The sequence below is a fragment of the Nicotiana tabacum genome, chromosome 5 (assembly GCF_000715075.1).
Source record: "Nicotiana tabacum cultivar K326 chromosome 5, ASM71507v2, whole genome shotgun sequence".
NCBI lineage: Eukaryota > Viridiplantae > Streptophyta > Magnoliopsida > Solanales > Solanaceae > Nicotiana > Nicotiana tabacum.
The window spans coordinates 131978557-131994548 of NC_134084.1; the positions used below are offsets into that span (position 1 = coordinate 131978557).

The 15992-nt window shown below is 38.2% G+C and overlaps 1 protein-coding gene across 7 annotated transcripts; it reads right to left on the bottom strand.

The window, feature by feature from the left end:
* Positions 1–1405: 1405 nt before the first annotated feature.
* LOC107811234 (uncharacterized) lies at positions 1406–12976 on the bottom strand. 7 transcript variants are annotated; one of them, XM_075254079.1, is made up of 21 exons: positions 12872–12902; positions 12633–12700; positions 11358–12498; positions 11207–11275; positions 10932–11130; positions 10090–10174; positions 8012–8125; positions 7841–7909; positions 7678–7759; positions 7472–7531; positions 7263–7315; positions 7017–7183; positions 6492–6660; positions 5653–5710; positions 5464–5520; positions 5138–5383; positions 4344–4405; positions 3356–3412; positions 3108–3201; positions 2852–2992; positions 1406–2131 (listed from the first exon to the last, which is right to left on the bottom strand). In XM_075254079.1, the coding sequence occupies exons 3-21, from the start codon at positions 12387–12389 to the stop codon at positions 2039–2041; spliced, it is 2907 nt and encodes a 968-aa protein (XP_075110180.1). In that variant the 5' UTR covers positions 12390–12498; positions 12633–12700; positions 12872–12902; the 3' UTR covers positions 1406–2038. The 7 variants fall into 7 exon arrangements, 5 of the variants coding, with proteins under 5 accessions (XP_075110180.1, XP_075110177.1, XP_075110179.1 ...); XR_012709779.1 differs by adding an exon at positions 2663–2768 and having other exon boundaries at positions 11358–12975; XR_012709778.1 differs by adding an exon at positions 2663–2768 and having other exon boundaries at positions 10932–11133; positions 11358–12936.
* Positions 12977–15992: the final 3016 nt, after the last annotated feature.

The following is a 15992-nucleotide window of genomic DNA, read 5'->3' on the forward strand; positions in this document are numbered from 1 at the left end:
ATGCTGGACATGAGACTTTTTGACTGCCAACACTCTGCCCCATACAACATAAGTCTGACCACTACCTTGTAGAACTTACCCTTAAGTTTCAACGGCACATTCTTATCACACAAGACATCGAAAGCGAGCCTCCACTTCATCCATCCTGCTCCGATACGGTGGGTAACATCCTCATCTATCTCCCCATTCATCTGAATTATAGATCCCAGATATTTGAAACTCTCTCTCTCTCTTGGGAATGACTTGCGTATCGAGTCTCACATCCCCGTCCGCCTCCTGGGTAACACCACTGAACTTGCACTCCAAGTATTCTGTCTTGGTCCTACTCAACTTGAAACCCTTAGACTCTAAAGTATGTCTCCAGACCTCCAGCCTTTCGTTAACGCCACCTTGCGTCTTATCAATCAGGACTATGTCATCCGCAAATAACAAGCATCAAGACACCTCCTCTTTGATGTGGTGCGTCAAAGAATCCATCGCCGGGGAAAACAAAAACGGGCTGATTGTTGATCCCTGATGCAACCTCATCTCAACTGAATCCTCTGACTACAATAATTTTTGAACTTACCCTTAAGTTTCAACGACACATTCTTATCACACAAGACATCGAAAGCGAGCCTCCACTTCATCCATCCTGCTCCGATACAATGGGTAACATCCTCATCTATCTCCCCATTCATCTGAATTATAGATCCCAGATATTTGAAACTCTCTCTCTCTCTTGGGAATGACTTGCGTATCGAGTCTCACATCCCCGTCCGCCTCCTGGGTAACACCACTGAACTTGCACTCCAAGTATTCTGTCTTGGTCTTACTCAACTTGAAACCCTTAAACTCTAAAGTATGTCTCCAGACCTCCAGCCTTTCGTTAACGCCACCTTGCGTCTCATCAATCAGGACTATGTCATCCGCAAATAACAAGCATCAAGACATCTCCTCTTTGATGTGGTGCGTCAAAGAATCCATCGCCGGGGAAAACAAAAACGGGCTGATTGTTGATCCCTGATGCAACCCATCTCAACCGAATCCTCTGACTACAACAATTTTAGTCAAAGAATAATTAAACAAATATTTTCTAATATTTAATTAACAAAAAATATTGTCCTAAGGACTATTTTAAATTTTTATTTCTTATAAGTTGCTCTAATGAAACTTATAAATTATTATTAATATCTAGTATGCAAAAATTTCATAAAAGAATTCTAATTTGATAATATTATTATTAATATATATATTTTTTTTAAATAACTTACCAATTGTCAGTTCTAAAATACAAAATAACAGAGTAACAAAACTCACCAAAGATGAGAAAATAGTTTCATGGCTCCACTAACCAGCAAAACGCTAAAAGTGACGTCGACTTCCTCTTTTTTCTGCGTTGTAGGGAGGTGGAGAGAGCAGATAATTTCGTAACCCAATCATTACATATATTCAAACATTGCATCACATCAAGGAAAAACATAGGGTCCCGTATAAGATATATCCTACATTTGAGTTGGCCACTTTCTAGCAAAATTTCTCTGTATGCACTGGAAATGTACAAAAGAAAACTACCACTGCAAAAAGAAAGGGGTAAAAACAACGTTTGCCCCACGCACGCATGATAAAAGGTCAGCATGCCTCGAGGACTTTCGACGAGCAGTTCCTCAGCTGCTCTTTATACATCAGCTGAAAACTAATCTATAAAAGCAATGACTACCTTATGAAAACATAGTGGTAAATAACGAATACGAAATGCACTTGTCCTTGCATCTAAGAATGATCGCTACAAGGTCCGCCAGCAACTTGATGTGCCTCCAAACACCTTGCATTGTCTACTATTTAATCGCCTTGAAACTCAAAACTCATCAGCATAGGTGCATTTTGCATGTTCTAGATATTAAAGAAAAGATCGATCTGCAATGAGAAGCACCTCTTTCTCTATTTTCACTTCCATTTCAGATCATTGAGTAGAACAGAGGTCTCCCTCCTGAATGAGAGTGCGTGCAAGATATGTAGCAATTCTAGCTCCTTGTTGCACATTCTCCACAAAGATGAATTACAATTCATAAGCTGTCTGCTGCACCTCCTTCTCCAACATTGATGTCCCCTTGAATACCGTCAACTGGAAGTCCCTTGAATACTTCAGATACTGTTAAAACAGTTTAAAAGGACTCAGTATTTGTTTTTAACTAAATGGGAAAAATAGGAAGGGTAGTAGAGCTAGGGAGTACATCAGACATTATTTCGATAGACACAAGAACGTTCTTGATAAATAGTAACAGAAAGTAACCAAACTCAAAATTCGTCCCCTGTCCATGACAGGCAAAGGAAGCAACAAAATATAGGAGTTGAAATTACTCTAACTAATGCCTTCCACTACCCAATCTGAGTCCTGACCATGGTTTGATCAGTAAGGTTTACGATTCTATTGAAAAGAAAATTCAACTCACGAAGAGGGGTCAACAGGAAGAAAGATGGAAGGCAAGACTTTTAAAGCTATGCGTGCTAGTATTCCCACCAATACTCTATTCCCACACCAAATATTTCTACATTTTTACTTTAACGCAGCCTAAACATCCTAACTATAAAACATTCAACAGCTTGCAATTACAAACATTCAACAGCTTCCAATTGCTCTTGTTCTTAAATTGCTGATGAGATATTGGCATGAGTGTATAACCTGACTTTAAATATTCACTAGTTTCCAGTGGCCTTGAACATTTTACAGCTTGAATCTATTCTCTCTCTTTTTCCAGTATCGACTCCATTCCTCTAGCTATTAATTGCTATCATCCCATTACACAAAGGACGTATCAGATAAACAAAGTAAAAACAAATGATTTCAATAAGAATGTTAAGATCCACTCACTCGTTCATCAGTCATCTTTTTGAACCCCAGTTTATTTGTCCAGATGGATTCCGCCTCCTCAGCAGCAGGCAGAACCAGGTTTTTAACATGCATGGAAGATAATAGCATCTCAATACATGCAAATAACGCCTGGAAATAACCCTACAAAAGAAGAAAAACGAGAATCATCAGCTTGAGTTTCACAAGAATTTCAGAATCAATAAGCGTGAAACCACAAATTGAGCATAGCAAAGGAGTAAAGTCAAACAAAGCTTACTTTCCCTTGGTTTTCTCTACTTGTAGCCACCAAAGGTAGTTCAGCAACCTCTTGCCCGAAAATCCTGAGAAGACCAGCTGATACAACTACAGACCTGTGGCCATTTAGACACGTGATTAGTAACTCAGCAAAGCAGAATACTCTGTGTGTATGTATAGAACTCCCGAACCAACTATAAATGCACTTGAGCAGGCATGTATTAGTTTTATCATGAAACCAGAAAAATAACTTGAAAATCAGTTACTTACTTTACAGTCAAAACGATGCAATACATTCCCCCAAATTCCTGACCCGAGATGTTTCGCCTACATGAGCAGAAATATAGAAATTAGAAAAGCCAAAATGTCTGCAATTCAAAATACAGCAAGCTCTCGAGTTCTAACAGCAAAAGGTAAAAGCACAAAAGATCCAAGGAAATAATTTGACGAATACTGATTGCAACTTCTTTGACGTAAGTTTCAGACTACTGGATTAAACTAAGTTGGAACTTAACTATCTTCATTATTCATGAACGACAAATTATTCTGCCAAAAGAATTGTACATTTAAGTTGCTAATACGCTGAAATAGCAATCTGCTTAGGAACTTTGCCCACATACTTCAGGTACAAATATCTATTATACTAGAACCAATTAGTCATTTCAACTCCTTTGGGGGGGGGGGGGGGGGTTATAGACCATGATGTTTTTGGAAAGTCTAGAATACTTTAAACTTAATCACATGCAAATACTGCAAAATATTATGTCTTTATGCAGTAAGCTCTTCTTACGGTAAAGCATCTATACTATAATGATAAATGCCTAAGACAAGATGATTATACAGAACCAAAGAATCTAGGATGCAAATGAGAATACTTAAACCAAATACCCAGTGACTAAAGAAAAGTTCAAGAGTGTTATCCTAAAGGAGGCTACTGAAAGATCAAACACGAGAAGGACTGTCTCTCAAATTTTCAAATACAGTTCCTAGAAGGATAGCACGGTGCACAAAGCATCCCGCATTCGCGCAGGGTTGGGGGAAGGGCCGCACCCTAAGGATTAGTGGTTGCTTCCACAGATCGAACCCGTGACCTATAGGTCACATGAAGACAACTCTATTGTTGCTCCAAGGCTCTCCTTCAATACAGTTCAAAGACAAGAAAACAAAAACATCGAGTCTCTAAGAATAACCTGTGTGTTATACTTTTGATAAAGTAACTTGTGTGTAACACTAGGATTGCAAGCGAAGGAATGCTCACCCATAAACCATAACAGGTATAAGATCTCGTCCAGATTTGGCAACAATAGGATCAAAGCACTCCTGCAAAAAAAGACAAAGATGACAATTAAAATAAGGCAAGGAACTTGAATTAGGAAAAGTTTGACACATAATACAAGGATAAGTTTTAAATATTCAACTAAAGAATAAGTGGGACAAGTGCATATGGAAATTCTCCTCATTACACCCGTTCACATCAATCTGCTGTTCCTAATCCATTAAGATTCAATTATCCTTTTTAAAGAGGAATTGATAAGTAGAATCAAGTATCAATGATGCAGTAATTAAAAGGATCTGCTTGTTTCTAACTATGTCGTTGCTGATCAGAATGGCCATTCTGTCAAGGTTTCTTGAGCTCAAGAAACATGGTGATTCACAAGACTACTTGCGTCTTGCGGAGTGAGTCTAAGTACGGTTCAGTTATCAATGATAACAGAGGACTGACCAAAGGAACAGAACTTCTGCAGATTTATAGATAATTCTAGAGAAAATACTGGCCTCACAGTTCTATATTTTGGAGTCTGAGAAATGTGATAGAAATGTCTTTGCAATTTGAATGACTCAGGTGGCAAAACAGAACTCAACTTTCACACTCATAGCTTCCGTGCCATGCAAAATTAACTTTACCATAAATTTTAAAACATAAATGTCCAATTGTAATACAGTAATGTGCAATCCCCATAAATTCAGAGATTTATTCAGTGTCCTCTTTATGCTCTGAGATGTCAAAAAATGATTCCAACTGGTGCTTAATCCTAACAATAAAAAACTTACCCTAAAGATTGTTGCTGCTCTGGAAAGAAGAGGTAGATGCTCCGGGTAGCGACTCTTCCCACTTAAGATTCGCCACTGAATGTCATTTGTAGCTGTATCCATTAAACATTTCTGGACATGCTTCTTAGTTACTGCAGTTGCTGCAGGTGCTGGAATGACCTCAGCTCCCTTCAGAACACAATTCTGAAGTACCGCATAAACTTTATTGCAGTCATTGCAACAAAACCATTTATCTTTTGGGAGTTCCTGACAATATTTTTGAAAAGCACTTGTGGGTAATGGACAACATAATCACAGTTAGCCAACACAAGAAAGAAACTACTCACTTTCAGATCACACAGCCCACTTTCCCGCAGACACCCAACATGGTATTCTTTCTCACACTGCATATGCGCACACAAAAAAAAAAAAAAAAGAAATTGGATACTGTGGGAGATGGAACCATAAGAAACGGGATAGGAAGGGCAAGGTTAAAGATAGCGGTAAAACATCCGAATATGGCAAATAAGGCATACCTGGTCACAGAGCATAACTGTCCGATCGTCAAATTTGGCAACGCTAAAGTCCGGGGTCCTAGAAATATATGGTGGAAAATGAGTTGAACGGTATACTTATCTCCACTTGTTTGCACCCATTTCAAGTTTTTGAGCACAAGCAAACCCGACAATATGTGACAACCAAGTCAACAGATAATATTTCATAAAGTGGACAAGAAATAAAATAAAATCCATACTTTAAGCGCATATCTCACAGCAGAATTATATTCCCATACACAGCAAGATAACACCTTCAATTTCTAACACTACCCAAACTATTTCAAGCTACTCATAATAATGAATCATAAAAACGGTTACTCCATCTGCTAGCACCAAATCTGATGTATGCTAACATTCAATGACAGTATTGCCACATATGACCATTTTTACAAGGTGCATAAAATCTAATGACGAATAGTCATTATATTAATTTCATTCTTGAAGTGCTACAGAACACCTAAATGCAGACTGCAATGAGACCTACACATGCACATATTCAGGGGAATGAACCACATCTTGAGAAGAATACTGTTGGTTCTTGCTGTAGAAGAAAGAGAAAAGATGAGCCAACCCCATTGTGGTTTGACCAGCTTTATCACACTGGACTAGTAGTGCATTAAAATATGTACTACCGACTTGTGTGAAGACCTAAATTTATTAAAAATTTCTCAGCAGGAAGATATTTCAAACAAGGTAAACTAATTTTATTCATTAGAAAAGATTTAATACTTGGTACTTAATTAAAAAAAATTACATAAATGGAAACTAGGGCTACATAATTTTTAAGAGCTTTCTGAAGGACTGCAACTGTGACAAACCTGCAAACAACGCACCCACCACCTTCAGACTCCGGAGCTTTAACCACTCTTGTCAACCGTATCATAATTGGTCCTGCATCTCCTGCAGTTTTCCTACCAGGTACAAAATTGTCTCTACAATATGAACAGAGCCAACCACTGGTTGGGGTACACTGTACACCTAAACAAGCTGCAAACATATAGGTTTTGTATGAGCAAAACTTATAAACACAAGTGAGGTTATTAGGCAGAGAAATTGAAAGAGCTCCCCTTCAGAAAACAAAAAATCATACAGTTTAGCTTAGCGGGCATCGGCCCTCTTGGATCCGGTAGGAGCAGGAGTAGGCAAGTTAGTATCGATCCGGTGAAGAAAATTCCTTGTAACATGGACTTCGTTTATATTCAAATAAATAGAAGGAGCACTAAATTGTGATTTTAAGATACTATACAGAGCAAACCATGTACAGATCTATCAGTTTACCAACCAGTACACTGCAGAAAGACAAGAATAAAAACTTTGTTAAACATTTGGGCCAAAAGAAGCACCTGCATGGAAAGCCCGAGGACACCCTTCACAGCAAATCAGTTCTCCCCCATCGCCGCATATTGTACACATATCATCACTGTTATTGGTGGCAATACTTTGACCATTTGCCAGCATTAATGCTATATCGTGTAGGGTAAGTCCATTGGAAGTGTAGATGTGACGGTAACTGGTCATGGATATAAATATTCATATCAGAATCCCTTTTTTTCATATTATGCAAATAATAGTCTTTGAGAACTACTTACGGCTGACGTTTAGCTGCACATCCAGCATGAGCCTCAAACTGGGACGGACTTATCTGTTTAGAAAGAGAAAAGATGCGTAGTAGTAAGCAGCAGTTCTGAATTTTATATACATAATACACAAATATACATAAATATACATATATTTTATATGTATATGTTTGGGCTTTATATTATTACAAGTGTGAGTGTGTGTATGTTATAAAATTTACCTCAGTATCACAGCAGCTGCAGACTATGCCATTTCCCAGCTTGTAGCCCCCCAGAACTTTCTGCAGAAAGATTTTAAAAGCTCAGACATAAATCACAATTATGGCAACTGCTGCCAAATGGAAGGCCCCGAACACATAATAAAAATTACAGAAACCAATGAACAATAAATGACAATATTAAGAGTTAAGATAGAAATGAATCTGACCTTCCCCTTAGAATAATATGCCAAATCAGTTCCATCTGGAAGTCCATTTGGCATGAATAATGATCGGTGCAAGTCATTATCCCTATGTATATTAAAAAGATTGATGATAAATGCTGAGCCAAAAAGAAGAAATCCTTTAAAAGATTAATAAGAGAAAGCATACCTTTTTCTTGTGCAACCTTCAGCAGGTCTTTTTGGCTCTACTGTTGAGCTGGAAAAATTGCACCTTGGCCTGGAAAAATAACTGCACCATTAGCAACAGCATAGGAATATGCATTTACTTAAAGAATGACCAGTTGCACGAAATAGATAAAGTAAATAAGTAATGACTAACTTTTTAGCCACATGCTTCCATGCCTCTGCTGTCTCCATATAGCTAAATGGATTTGGAGGGAAGTTGTCAATATAGGAGTAGGAAGCAGAAATAAGGCCATCTTCCATCACCGAACTGCAATCACAAGTCCACCATCGTATAGTGCAGAATTACAAAGAAAATGAGTATGAAAAGTTTCAGCAAATCCATAGTATAGTGCAGAGTTATAAAAAAATGAGTATGAAAAGTTTCAGCCAATCCAACACCCAAAACCACACAATATCATTTAATACACAAAACCCTCAAACTACAAGTAGATAAACTCCAAATGGGACCAAGCTTACAGGTCCATGCTGGAGGCCTGGATCTAACTTAAGCAATTCTAAACTCTTCCACCAATCTCCACCAGTAAATGAGGAAAAAGAAAATGCGCTTCAGAAGAGCAGCAAATTGGGTCATATTATAAAGGGAAAGAACAATGTTGCTTAAAGTGGCCTGGTTTAGTAAGTTTTCTTGACGTATTCAACTTTTAAGTTTTTTGGATATCAAGATGCCATGAGCTATTGTACAATAGACGCCAAAGTCAATATTTACACTGTGCCAACCATAATATAGGCATAGCTAATTCCAAATCAGAGGCAATTGGCGGACCACACACTGATTGATCTGTTCACTATTCATGAGATTATTTTAAGGCTTTAGATAACACAAAAATTGACCCACTAAGATGAAATAATATTACTTGTAAACTGAGATTATTAAAGTGAATTTGGTACTCTATAATGCATCTAAAGGAGGCCTACTCGATCCAAGATGCACATTTGAATCGGTTGGGTTGATTAGATCTTCCTTTAACAATGGGTATACCAATCCTAACATGCACGACTGATGAAAAGCTAGATCTTTGTGGTTTCCCCAGCAAAGGACTTTTGAAACCAAGGGCGGATCTATAGTATTGGGTATGGGTTCCCGGCAACCCAGTTACGAACCCTGTATTTGTATTGAGAAATCTATTAAACGTTTAACACTTTTTAGCTTGGAACCCAGAAGTAAAATCAGTTGTTGGTTCAGCAGAAAAAGTAAGAACCAGCTTAAGCTATTCCTGAATAACTGGCGAGGGTTCGAATCCCATTGTACACTTTTTAACTTCACTTTTTTTGTTTTCACAAAACAACACCTGGAGGCACTTTTTTGTTTCTCTTTTTCTTTTAAAAACAGACCAGCCGAACTAAAAAACTTTTTTACTTGCTGAAAATATCACTATTGCCCAAATGATGGGAACTCATAAGGTTCAAATCCTGTAGGCGGAGTCTTGAAGAAGCAGAATTTGACCTTTACAAGTTTCCAACATTCAACCATTTTTAGCTCTTAAATATTTGAGGTAATATTTATGTGGTGTTATTCCAAAACCTATTCAGTATCTATCTTCAATAAAATTATATAAGTGAATGTAACTTATCAGCATTCGACGTACTAATAGCTAATAAATGAGCAGTCCAAAGTATCTAGACTGTATACAACTTATTTCAGTCAACAGCATACAGCACTTACACTCGAGCAAAATCACCCTTTAAGCTAAATTCTAATAAGAACTGTGTTACAGTAACACCAAGACAACATCATCCTAGAATCATATGACAAAGAACCTTCAATTGCACATTCCATCAACACCAGCTATAGACAAAACATTCCATTCAGTTGCTAAAATGCCTGGTCAGGAATCAACAACTCATTTCCTTGAAGATAACAATTGTCGAGGTCACATCGTTCATGTGATTGGAAAAGGAAAAAAACATAGAGGAGAAGTGGACACAGCTAAATCAAGTCAACTGGTAATGTCAAATAAGGAACACTACAAAACTGCAAGACTTTTCAAGTTTTAAATCACATTACAGCTGTTCAAGAAAAAAAAAGTGATAAATACAGCACATATTGGATACCTATTCAACAGGATAAGCTAGACTTTTGTCTCCTTTCTCTTGTTCACCCCAACCCAAAATTAAACCAAAGAAGAGTGATAAGAAAGTAAATCAGGGTGGAGGAGCAAAGACAAGATCAAAATACTTCAGATAAAGTACGTAAAACACTTTAAAATGTACCTTAGCTTAGAGTGATAAATTCCTGAAGCCTTTCCATAAGAATATTGGTCAGCACTAGCCACCTCATAGCACTGCAGGAGTTTTGCTGCAAAAATAGAAAAGGATATTATGAATCATCACACAACTGACAAGAATTGATACTCTATGTTCGTTCCTCCTACTTGCACTATTATTTGCCCCATCTGCATCCACTGGTTTGGACAGTACTTATATCATAATCAAGGATACTATTATCCATATTTGTATTAACAAAGCCCCAATACCCTAGAATAACTACCTTGAAATTTCCTCAATATCTCAACGCAAATTTGCCCTTATTTCCCACAAGGAACTTAAAAACCCTTGTGTTAAATTTGTAAACTTCATTGCTCTGTACACTACTCTCTACTCTCCTTTTTCTTTTAACTTTGCCAGAGAAAGTGCTTAAAATCAACATCTTACTTTAAAATTTAGTAATCTATGCTTATAGTGGATAAATAAAAAGTAATTTCGAAAATAACGAGTAAATCAAGCGTGCCACTGATTCTAGTTGCGGAGAAAGAAATTGTCTTGTGAAAATACTTAAACTGGTCAAGTTATTTATTTTCTACAGTCTGAGCTCGATTGTTTATTGAAATGAACATCATCTAGAATAGAGGTCTATGATGAATAAGCAGTAATATGGTGATTTTATTCCCCCAACCCTTCTCCCTGTTACCATCCACAACAAACGACAGCATAAATTAGAGCATGGAAAGCATGAGAATCTCTTTTTAAATACTTATTCCTGTCATGTCAAATATGAGACTGTCTCAGAAATGAATAACATAAATAAATCAACTGAGATATCAACATTTAACCACCTTTCCAAGCCTCAAAATATTGCTCATTAATAGAAGAACCAGCCACGTCTCTTACAACTTCTTCTAGTCTGCTAAGTGGTGCAGTCTTCAACTCTTGAATTATCCTGTAAATAGGTTTTCCATTCTCCAAATAAATATGATTGTTTGGGTGTCTAGTCTTGCCCCCAGCATGCACTTCAAATTCGTAAGCACTGAGAACCTGCTGAGACAACAATCTGTTCAGTATGTTCATTAACATGCACACAGATAGCTTTTACTTTAGACAGGAAACTTACTTTAGAGAAATTGCAGAATGAACAACCACACAAGTATCCGTAATCCTTTATGATTCCAGGAAGCTCCATCTGACAATCATTCATAGAAGTGCTTCAGGCTTACGTAAAGACCAGTAAATTACGAGTATAAACAGAGAAACCCACAAATTACCTTCCCAGAAGTTGAAATGTAGTTCACCCTTGCTCCTTCCAAAATACCCGTCGATAGAAGCTTCTTGACATTTGTCGGGTAAGCATCAGAAATGACCTTCTTAGACATTTTTAATTCCATGTTTGGAGGACATAAAAAAGGATCTCCATGTTGATAAAATGCTCCATTTGTGCTTGAAATACGGTGAGTCATATCATCAGAAGGATACCATGCATGTGCTTCACCAAATCCATCATCAACCCGATCAGTCACAGGCAGAGCAGCTGAAGCATATGCATTACCATAATCCTCCTTTCTTTTGCTAAACTTAAATGTAATCTTCCTGACACCAGTTGTGCTAAATTCCTTTGGAATTTCAAGTACCACAGAGGATTTCGCAACTGCCTCAGATACATCAATTTGATTATGCTCTTCTTCACCGACACTCTCATCCGCACTTGAATTCCCTGATGAAAAAGATGTAATCTCTCCAGAACAACCTTGATTATTACTCAATAAATCCATCCCTTGATTACTGATAGTCTGGAAACTTGACGTGTTCTCTCTTGGAGACAAATTTGGATTTGAAACTTCAGAAAGCATCTCATCATTCGAAGCTTCCTTCACATCAATCCTTACATAGGGCTGGACATCACAATTATTCAATTTGTTTGCCTGCTTCTCACCTAACTCTGATTCCTCCGTGTTTAAAGTTCCAGGTGCACGAAACGCGGCACAACCTTCTAATTCTACATCATCTTCAGTTTCAGGTGCACGATTCGTGGCACAACCTTCTACTCCTATACCATCTACAGTTTCGGGTGCACGATTCGTGGCACAACATTCTACTCCTACACCATCTACAGTTTCGGTTGCACAATTAGTGGCATGATTCGTGGCACAACAATCTAATTCTACACCATCTAAAGTTTTAAAATTAAGCTTCTCGACACATGGCTCCTCCTGTTCAGTACTGGCATCTACAAACCATTGTTTGTCACACTTTGAATCAACATTTACGGGCTTCTCTATTTCCATCATTCCATCACTCATTACCGCAAAATTTATAAGAAATTGGAAATTTCAAATTAACCACAACAGCAATCCAATCCAACACTAACAAGAACTTGTCACAACTCCAAGAACAGCACTGAATTGGAAACTTCACAAGAAATAAAAGGTACTTAACCGCGGCAAGTCGAAAACTAAAAGGGCCTTATAAGCAAAACCTTGAAATTTCTAACCAATTCAAAGAAAACCTCCTTCAATTTGAATTATTAGATGAAATTAACCTACCTCCACAGCTCAAAACTCAAAACTCAAAATTCAAAATCTGGATATCCAAATAAACTACTTTGAGAGATCTGCGGATCAACACAAAACATTTGCAAAAAATACAGTTATTTAAATATAGATCTGAAAACTAAACGCATAATTTGATTATTTTTTTTTTTTTAAAAAAGAGGAAATATTTATGAACTAGGGTTTTTGCAATATCAAGGATTCAAATCAGGAAGACAAAAAAGACAACTAACCAACTGGGGGAAAAAATGGATTTCGCGGTATGAAAAAGAGGAGAGAGAAAAAGTAAGTATAAGATGAGATTTGGAAGAAACGAGAAAGGGGAATAGATAGGGTCACAGGGAAGTTGTTGTGGTCCTGTTTTTATATCTTTGGGTAGGGTCCATTTCCAGGTGTCCTATGTTATTTTACCACGTGGCAGCTTGATGAGTCGGATCTTTCGATTTGGATATCAAATAGTATTTTATAATCGGGAAAATTCGTCCTTCTTTTTTGAAGAGGAAAAAAAAAAAAGAATGACGTGGAGGTTTATACTTCGAAGTTGGTAATTGGCTATTCCGGGTAATAGAAAGAGTAGAATATCTTAGCTTAATTTATATCTTATAGGGTGTATGGATTGGCTTTTAAGCTATCAATATAGGCCGAGTCGGGCCAGCCCAGCCTTGCTCATGTGGGTTTTAGCAATTGACGGGTTAGACTGGGCTACTCGCCATTTTGACGGGTCTTATAATGGTTGGCTCACCCTAGTCCTATGTGGGCCGTGGGCCCCATGGACCTGCCCATTATTTTTAAAAATATGATTTTATATTTTTTTTTTTAAGTACTAACCTAAAAAAAAGATAAATATTTAAAAGTTAAAAAATATCTTATTGGTAAAATTTAGCAAAACTTAATAATTTCTTATACTATTCCAATATATCACAATAAACACAAAAAAAAAAAAGTAAAAGACAAGATTATATCTCATTCACTAAAAATCAAAAATCAAAACAAACTATTCAAGGGAGCGCCCATGATGCTTATGGGATATCCAACACATCATCTTCATCATATACATTTGAATCCATTTGTGATAAGGTTGTCTTAATGTCACGACCCCAATCCCCGGTCGTGATGGCGCCCAACACGATGCTAGGCAAGCCCGGCCAATTCGTCACTCACAATTCCTTAAGTAGAATTCATTACCAATTGATAGGATTAAATGCCAAATTAACATGATTATAACTCTGTAGCAATAGATAAACAGTACGGAAAAATCCATAAAATATCACTATAAATCCCACCGATCTGGTGTCACGAGCCAAGAGCCTCTATTACTAGTCTGTGTAGCAACCTATACATAGAGTTGTCTAGAATGCGGAAAATAAAGAGGATAAGGGGAGAAATCGGGTCTTGCAGACGCCATGCAGCTACCCCGATGACTCCGGAATAAGCTAAACAACAGCAGAAGGCTCAAACTATGCCTCCGGGATACCTGGATCTGCACACATGGTGCAGGGAGTAAAGTGAGCACTCCAACTCAGTGAGTAATAGCAATAAATAATGACTGACAGAAAGAAAACTCGTAAAACACTACGCAGTTCTATATTAAAACAGTGAGAATATCAAAAACAACAACTGAATGAAGAAGTCAGTTAAAAGTCCCTTAAGCCAGTATTCATTTCATTTACTCCTCACGATAACCGAATTCATATTTGTACTGCTGCGGCGTGCAGCCCGATCCATATAGTATATTGCTGCGGCACACAGCCCGATCCATATATATATATACTGCAGCCCAATCCAAGAATAGTCGATTGCGCTCACTGGGGTGTGCAGACTCCGGAGGGCTCCTTTAGCCCAAGCGCTATACTACTGCGGCGTGCAGTCCGATCCATATAATGTACTACTGCGGCGTGCAGTCCGGTCCATATAATGTACTACTGCGGCGTGCAGTCCGATCCATATGATGTACTACTGCGGCGTGCAGTCCGATCCATATAATATACTACTGCGGCGTGTAGTCCGATCCATATAATATACTACTGCGGCGTGCAATCCGATCCATATAAAATACTATTGCGGCGTGCAGCCCGATCCATACCATATCAAATACCCTCACAATGGGTTCTCGACCCCTCCCAGTCAATATAGACTTGGCCTCTCGGGCACACTAAGATAAGGCGGGGTTCTCAACCCACATGTTACTCTCATTAGGATTTAACAATTTCTAAAGTTGGTTCATATCATGTTTATCAGTTAAGAACATGACTGAGGGTATGATTTTGACAAGAAAAGTGAGGTCAACCAATACAAATGCCCCCTAAGGGTTCTATAGATCGGCACAAGGCCCCAAACATGGCAACTAGCCCATAATATAACGATATTAATTAAGTCTCAGTCAAAAGTACAGTAGAGTCATCAAACGGGATGGACCGAGTCCAAACCCCCAGTAGTAACAGACCCCACGCTCATCATACAACGTGTGTCTCATCTCAACATAGCACCACGTTGTGCAGATCCGGGGTTTCAAACCCTCAGAACATCATTTATAACCATTACTCACCTCAAGCAGGCCGAAATCCTAGCTCGCTACTCCCTTGCCTCGCAAATCAACCTCCTCGAGCGTCGAATCTGGTCAAAACCACAAGTAATACGTTACAATATGCTAAGGGAATACAACCCAATCGAAAAGACTCGAAAAATATCGAAAATCACGAAGTTGGCAAAACCCGAGCCCCGGGCCCACTTCTCGAAAAATCAGAAAATTTGCATCACCGGATTCCTTATCTCGCCACGAGTCTATACATATCAAATTTACCAAAATCCGAGCTCAAATGCTCCCTCAAACCCCACATTTCTATCTCAAAAGTCAAGCCTTAATCCTTCTCTTTTTAATCAAATTTCCATGAATTTAGATGTTGAATCTACAATTAAATGATGTTTTTAGGTCATAAGACTCACCTCCAATCAATCCCAATCGAAACCCTCTTTAATCCTCGTCCAAAAGCTCTCAAGGATGTTCAAAAATGGAGGAAAAGGGTTTGGGTTCGCGGATGAAATGTTTTTAACATTCTGCCCGGATCACTGTAGCTAACTCTATGCGATCGCATTCAAGCCCCTGCGATCGCATAGACCAAAATCTGCAGCTCCAGAATTAACCCTATGCGATCACATCATATACTCTGTGATCGCATAGCACAATGACCTTAGCCTATGCGATTGCACACCTGCTCCTGCGATCGCATTGAACAAATTTCCACGAAAATCCTGGATTAACTTTACACTGTGCGATCGCATGCCTCCCTATGCGATCGCATTGAAAAACCAAACAACCCCTCAAAAATGCTTCTATGCGATCGCAATCGCACTCCT